This window comes from Ptychodera flava, chromosome 11 (genome assembly GCF_041260155.1).
Source record: "Ptychodera flava strain L36383 chromosome 11, AS_Pfla_20210202, whole genome shotgun sequence".
NCBI classification, from domain to species: Eukaryota; Metazoa; Hemichordata; class Enteropneusta; family Ptychoderidae; genus Ptychodera; species Ptychodera flava.
The window spans coordinates 26,683,400-26,691,386 of NC_091938.1; the positions used below are offsets into that span (position 1 = coordinate 26,683,400).

The following is a 7,987-nucleotide window of genomic DNA, read 5'->3' on the forward strand; positions in this document are numbered from 1 at the left end:
AAAATAATACACTGTGCAGCCGACATTAAGAGAACTCAAACCCAGTATTTTCAGCTCCTCTTTTCGTGTTGCAATTATCGATTATATTATAATTCGAAAGTTTTAGAAGTTATGATCCTCCGGCGCTATTCTCTAAAACGCGAAATTGTCGTTCTTGAAATCAACGGAACGTTTGCTGTGTATGTTGGACTTCATAAGCTCTCACTAAGATGTGATTGAATCGGATTTTTGTATTCACTGGAAATACAACACTCTTACAGGGAAGAGCTGAGGGCAGTGATGCAGTTTCTGTTTTTCGGTATGACGTGTTCGGCGTCTGCTCTCTACACCGCATACAATGATGAACCACTGGCCGGCTATTACGTTACTGCGATTGCATCGTTTGTGTTTGTAAGTACAGTCGAATTACAATCATTTGGTGGGTCATTGTCAGTGTGTAGAAAAGGGAACGTGAAGGGGACTAGATTCAGCGTGATTTGCGCGCTTTTTGGGGACATCAATCATGTGCTGGTCGTCTGCTAGTCGTATGCTATGATAGATCATTATCTCACGGGTAATTTTCCAAAGCAGTTTTTTTTTAGTTTTATGTCACCAAAGGTATAAGTGGATTTTCACTTTATCAAGCTTCGAGCTGCTATTAATGATCACCGGGCAGTGATAACAATTTAAATTTACAAAGTTAAAGTTTCAAAGCTAAATCTTTTACCTTCTCGTCTTAATAGATGAAATATACCTTGCTAAATATAATACATAATTCAAACATCTAAGGGAAATTGTTTGAGACTTTGTGTGCTGTTCAAAGATCGACGGATTACGGAGTGTGAATTTCAAATTTTGGTGATGCGGCGCTTCCCAGTTTTTCTTTGGAATATTTACATGGTCGTTGGATATTCGTAAGCCAGTAACTGAGTTCCCAGTAATATGATGAAGTTATGCAGTCTTACCTAATAGAAAGTGAAATAGAGACATAAAAGTTAGTTGTCATTCTCCGTTGTAAAGGCTTATAGGGTAGCGGTTTTGTTCAACAAAAGACAATAGAAATAAAGTGAAAGAACTGAATAACACTTTGGTAGGAAATATTTATTTGAAATTCGTAAAGTGTTCTCAATCATCAAATGGCTTTATTTTTGGCTTTCATATACTTGTACACTGAAAAGCTGTGCGAGCGAGCTAATCGACCAAGAGGTGTATCATTTAGTAACAATGTTTTCTTTACAACTCCACCAGGCATCAAATGTGTTTTTGGCGGGCTGTGCGACAAATGTTGAGGTAAGGCTGCTTATGTTGACGATCCATACACATAATTCAAGATAGTACAAGTCTCGAAATTGAAGACTTTAACTTTAACTTGCGCAAACATTTTTTGAGGAAGCTTTAAATCAATCCTTTTCGAAATCAAACATAAAAATGACCGGTAACTGTGAAAAGTGTGAAGCTTGGGAAAAATTACCCAATATTTGCCGACAGTTGGAAGTGGCTGCCAAACCTGAATTAACTCAACCGGAGGGGGGGGAGTTAATTTTTCGAATTTGTAGAAAAAAAACGTTGAAAACTTCGTTATTTTATTAATGAGCTTGAAATTGAGCCTCAACAAGTGGTAGACCAAAACATTTTATTGAAGTTTGAGAACCCGAATATCTGTCCTCGAGGCGCATGTTACCTTCAAAATGTTTTTGCTCGCTTTTGCGACATTTATTTACCAGTTGAAGTATATTCGTTTTGAGAGCCGTTTTCTTGGCCTGCTGACGTTTTCTCCTCGCTAACACTCCGGAACCAACAAATCTTAGATTTCGACCTCTTTAAAGTTTCAGTCATTCAGGCACTGTGTCTCAGAACAGGTTGAAACAAAAAATCACTTTGTTTATGGTCACCCGACTCGTCACCAGCACCACCGCAAGACCTGTGCTTCATGTCTTGTTTCTTTCATCGATATATTTATCAAAGTCCCCCAAACTAGTGGTTCAACACAAACAGTTTACACCACAGCCCAAAGGAATCGCGTTTTAATTTCATCTCGCCATTATCAATAGACGCGTGGAGCTAGCTGCCTTCCCATGCATCTACTACATAAAACGAAGGTATTGAGCATCCAGAGGGAAAATTGTTTCATTAACAGTCACATAGTAAAGTTTTGCAGAGGCAAAATAATTGCCAAATGTACAGGAATAGAAATGACTCTCGTTTTTTTCTGCCTAAACATTAGTAATTAACCACACTCACAAGTATCACTCACGTTGTAAGCTTCACTGCCCTTGCAGATGCTGACAGCGATACGTGTTCACTACGAGGGAGACGAGGACTACTTAGCGGCAATGACGGAAGTAAGAATGACCAAGAACGCCCGCTTTGATGCCAGGAGACAGAACAAGGAGCGCGCGAAGAAACTGGAAGAGCAACGTAAGGTGGAAAAGAAGAGAGTACAAGAAAAGTCTAAAGCAATAAAGAACATGTTTGTTGTGGTGAGTGTGCCTGAGACAGGCGCACAGATTTCTGCATGCTTAACTTTTATGCTGCACGATCATCGATGCTATCAGAAACTAGAAAAAAACTGTTTGATTTCAGCCTCCATGAGCAATCGCGTCAGAGTGGTTTTGTGATTTACGTCCAACATTGGAAAGAATGTAATTTGTGGTGCTTGGCCTGCGATGTGTGAAATTGAGAGGGCCGGGAGCCAGGCACATAAAAGCATTTATGATGACCGATAAGAGCTGCTTAAGATAAAGTGTGTAACGCATTGTTGAAATAGTGGTTAATATGATCACACAGTTTTTCATCAATAATTGAATGTCAATGATACGTCCAATTATATATATATATATATATATATATATATAGATATATATATATATAATTATCAATTTTTTTCTCTATTTTCTCGCAGGCCACCAAGCCCAAACCAAAGGTAATGCCCATGAGTTTTGATGAAGACTTCTCCATTTAGACTTGTTAGTTTTTATTTTGGTCAGGTTCTTCGATCCTATGCGAAGCAGGCATGCCTTAAAGAAAAGCTTATGAAGAGTACCTTCCGTAGGTCTTAAAATACACATATTGAAAAATATTTCTCTAATTTCTTGTTATAGAGGTTAAACTTTGATCGATCTTAAAACGTGTAAGCAATACCACCGTCAATATTGGTTCGAGAGGTCAACCATAGCACAATGGTCAGTTTCAGGTTCTTTTGAAGACGAGAATTGTGCTGTATTTCGAGGTATACTGGCCCTAGTACTCGTATAAGCTTTATAGATCAGTGAATTGTATTTTATGATTGCAGTGATCCAAGTAGTGACACTTTTCTCTTTTAAATATGTACTCGGATGCGATAATGATACATGTATAACTCAAGTAAAACATCTCGTATAACTGTATGTTCTGCACGAAAATTTTACCGATGGCCACGCTTGTACTTAATGGATATGTAATGGACATTTCATGTCAATAATTTGAAAATGGAAATATGGAATATTTTAATATGAAAAATTGACTCGCAAAGTCGAACAAACCGGAAGAAAAAAATAGGTGCATTAGTCGTAGGTATACTTGGTCGCTGTTGTGTGCCTTATTCATTTCGTGAATATATAAATGATACTATATATATGCATGTTGACCATAGTTCAATCGATAGTTTTTTTTAATTTAAATAAATAGTTGTATTCAAGTTTGTGAATGTATTGAAGATTTCCAAATTTATTGCACATCTTTGTGTGTCGACCTTGTCAAGACTGTTGCACAGTTAATCACGACCGAAAACATATAGAGGAGTTAAATGTGTGGTGATTTGATGTGGAAATATTGAAAATAATAACCATGAAACTTCCAGGGTAAAACATCTTGCCAGTCATTTCATGCCGGGTCTGCTGTGAGAGGAGGCAGTTTCATAGTAACCTTGGTCAGAACACGCTCAGACGAATGGAATTTCGTTATGATATTAAAGGGTTTTCCATATAAAAAATAGTGCTGAGGATATAACTGGCATCGCAAACGTTTACAGTACGTTTTTTGTCTACACCTTGTGGATGGTCGTTTTGAAACTGATGAAGTAAATAAACTTTGCACTGCCTTTCATTTAATATTATCGAAAAGTAGTTTTTGCAAAGGGTTAACACAGGGATTGACACCATTTTGAATTTCAAGTATGGGTAAATATTGGGTGATTTGCTTCTTAGTGCCTAGTTTTGCACGAAGACCCATGTTTTTTGTTCTTGATTTCGTGTAAAGATTTCTACTGAAAATTCGAGAAAAAGTTCAAATCTTTCAATTTCGAGGCAAAAAGTACCTTCACACAATTTTGCGGTGATCGAGTTATTCAATTAAATGACTTGCGATGTTGTAGTAGTAATCGTGATATTGAACTTATTTAGTTCATGTTTCAGAATAATGTTTGCATATTTTGAGTGACTTGATATTATTTGTTTCAAATATTTAGAAATGACAGTTTTTTTTTTTGAAATATACACGTAACAGTCATATAAAGCTGACAGTAAAAATTTTCAGTTTTTATGTATTTCACAATTTTTACACCTATTACCGGTCATTAAGGCTATGGCGCCAGTCAATACCCGAAGGGCCGTGCGTTGCCAGGAAAACGTAGCTATATCCCGAGACCGTAGGGAAACAGCGATGTGTTCATTGTAACATACGACCATTGGTAATAATAAAAAAGGCGCTTCAGTCTGAATTAAGATCAGGTAATAAGTGTTTTGTATCACTCCACATGCTCATGCTGTTTTCCGGTAATGTTTTTAACGTGCTTTTGTGTATTCGCTGCAACAACACAAGGAAGAAGTTCAATGGAGAAGTTCTCAACATCGGTCACACAAGTTCCAGATACACGTAATGACGTCATTGGCAAGGTTTCTTTAGTATACCTTCAAGTTTCTCCACTGTTTGAAAGTAAAATGTCACTCTTTTTATCAGATGCTCGTTGCTCACCGAATACCCACCATCGTTTATAAACTGCAAACGACCCTCTGTGTATGGTCACGTGATCAGATACCCCCTTCCTCCCCTCCCCTTGTTTCCCCGTGGGAAATAATTCTGTTGAAAAATACCCTCTAACGTCACAGTTTTCGATCCAGTGGTCTATCTTTGTCTAGACACATTACTTGTTCCAGCGAATTGCAGCACAGAGTGAACATGTGGTGTGTTACTACAAACAAAATAAATTTTAAGTACTATCAGTATTTACAATGGTTAATGTTTGAGAATAGTAAACGTATAAGATAGAATCATAACTATTTCATTTATGAAGGAAATTAGTTTTATTATTTTATGTACACAAATAATTCATGTATTGAAATTTATTTGAAATTATCACGCTCGGAGTTGCAAAAAGTTGAAAGTACAAATCATTTACAACAGAACTTCACCCCTTATTAAAATACACTTATACCTTGAAGACACTGTGTTATTTTCTCATCTGTACATATGCATAAAATTATGAATATGTGTATGTATTTGTGCGAGTGTTTCACGTCATCGATTGTCCTGGCTTTCCCTACAGTCGAATATATTTTCAGGGAGATTGTCAAAAAACTGTAGATTTCCTCTCCCACAGTAGGCTAACTCATATCGTACCAAGAGCACGAGACTATAACCGAAATCACAGAGGGCGCTGACTCGCAGGCTAAGTGGCAGTAATGACCCAAGCTAGTACCAGTTGTCAGCTGAACTAGTTTCGCCTCCTAGGGTAAAGTAAAATGACTAGGGTGACACTTTTCAAGTTTACACTACTTCATTGATACTATTCTGTGTCCAAATATGGGAAATCGCGTGAATTTCTGAACTATTTTCATTCTGGTTACTGTGGGCGTTGCAATCCGCAAACGTTGCATGTGTACAAAACTAACGGTGTCTGTTCAATTGAATTGCACGATAATTTACATCTAGATTTTCGTGCTTTGTTGGTACGTGCATGTTCTACGGCTAAACAAATGACGTCATTCAATCCGTAAAGAGGTACTGCCATCGCTTTTCCGAAAAATGACACAAATGACGATAATTTTTTGATATCGCACACAATTTTATCTGCACAAGTTTGCAAAATAATCACTAAGGCATGATGAAATGACGCTTAGATCCTTCCGCAGTACAATCTCGGTCTGCAAAACTCGTATCATGGCCGTAGAGATGTGAATTCAATTTCTCATGATGGTCATCTATCTCTATCACTTGCAATGGACGGCGGAAATACCTGTTCATAAGGGGCCCTTATTACTTATTGAGGACGGGCGGGCATTTGAAATCGGGGAGTGTGAGTTTACAAAACGGTTAAAGAGGGGAGGGGGTTAAAATTTAGAAAAGACCGTCGGAGGGGTTATTTTTAAAAAAGGTTTGAATGGTATTATTACTTTACCAAAACAGAACTGAAAATTCAAAAATTTGAATAAAAGAAAGTTTATTCCGTATGAACAATACAAACATGATTCTATCAGCAACAGTGCTGGTTGTAATGGTAAACAAACGACAAAATTGCACAAATCCAGGCTTGTAGCAAAATAGTGATAGTGAATACTGGCTTCTTTTGTCACGATGGCACTTCTGTTCTGAAAAAAGTTGAATAGCCTACAATCGACATAAAGATCGTTCCCATCATCATTTGGTATCAGAATATCGGGAGAGGCAGAACAGACTGGAATGAAAATCAACAGGGAATAGTATGTTGTAGCTTAAATACTGATACAGACCTTTGAGAATAGACCATATAAATCCAGAATATGTTATGTCATATATGTTATATATTATCTAAGTAGCACTTATATGCAATTAGGCTATCATATGACGTCCGAAACCAGGTAAGTTTGAAATCATGTTGATGATATTATAAACTGCCAAGGTTGCGTACAACCGTAGCTGTTTACAATCTCGTCGTGATTTAGCAGTTTACAATTTATATCAAAACAGCTAGTAAACTACAAACTCCACAAATGCAGACTTTTGGCAAAATAGGAATACCAATGGCAGACACATCAAGAATGCTATAATATAAGCCCAGTTTGACAGATGACAAGTTTAATGCTCGCCTGCCTGTAACTTACAGTTGGTTTTCAATATTTTACATGTTATGTGTATCAGCTTCAGTTTTTTGTTCAACTCCCTACAGCAGGATGGAATGCCAGGCGTTTAGTCCATGGGCCAGGAACCGAAACCCTCCCCCCCTCTAGGGATTTTTGCAGACCGATATTTTCTGAAAGCTTATCTATCCAGCTGTCGGAATCAGGTTGTCTGCAGTCGTATCGAATATGCGTGTGGCTGTGGGGAGCTGTTGTCATGGTAACGGCAGCAAAATTTGAGGGGTGTGCATAAGATTAAAAAATGTGATATTTCAGGAACTGAAAATGGCAGAGATAAAATTTAAACACTTATTCTTACTTATTTGGACACGTGCTATTCAATGATGACATAACCGATAAGGTCAAAGGTCAAGGTCACGTTAAAAATTGAAAGGAAAGTAGAAATTTCACTGTTTTTGACAAATATGACCAGTTATAGTTTCCGTTTATTTCAAAATTAATTGCCCTAGGAAGCTGTAAATTGGTCATCACATAGGATATTATATTACTTTAAAGAAATTTAAGTTGGTTTACTTTTGTGGCATTGCATGATATTAAATTCAGTTACCATAGCATCTGATATGAAATTTTACACAAAACCCTTAAAATTAAAATATGTGATATCTCAGGAACTGAAAATGATAGAGAAAAAATTCAAACACTCTTTCTTACATATTTCGACACATGCTATTCAATGGTCACATGACCGACAAGGTCAAAGGTCAAGGTCACCTTCAAAACTTCAGTTGAACGTAAGATTTTCGCATCTTGTAGAAAAACAACCGCCAATTGTCTCTGCTAACGGAAAAATATTCAACATTGAGGGCCAAAAAGTGGTCATTACATAGGATTTTATGTTATTTGTAACAAGTTGTGCTGCTTACTCTATGGAATTGAATTATTTATGAAATTTTGTTACCATAACGACAGATACCAAC

General features: G+C 37.0%; 1 protein-coding gene across 2 annotated transcripts in view; it reads left to right on the forward strand.

The window, feature by feature from the left end:
* Window positions 1–5,395, forward strand: part of LOC139143977 (cadherin EGF LAG seven-pass G-type receptor 2-like) — a 47,256-nt gene extending 41,861 nt beyond the window's left edge. For both annotated transcript variants that reach the window (XM_070714604.1, XM_070714605.1), the window contains 4 exons: window positions 261–390; window positions 1,228–1,269; window positions 2,259–2,459; window positions 2,882–5,395. In XM_070714604.1, the coding sequence (XP_070570705.1) occupies window positions 261–390; window positions 1,228–1,269; window positions 2,259–2,459; window positions 2,882–2,941 (433 nt within the window). In that variant the 3' untranslated portion in view covers window positions 2,942–5,395. The remainder of the gene's footprint in view (window positions 1–260; window positions 391–1,227; window positions 1,270–2,258; window positions 2,460–2,881) is intronic.
* The last annotated feature ends 2,592 nt before the right edge of the window (window positions 5,396–7,987 follow it).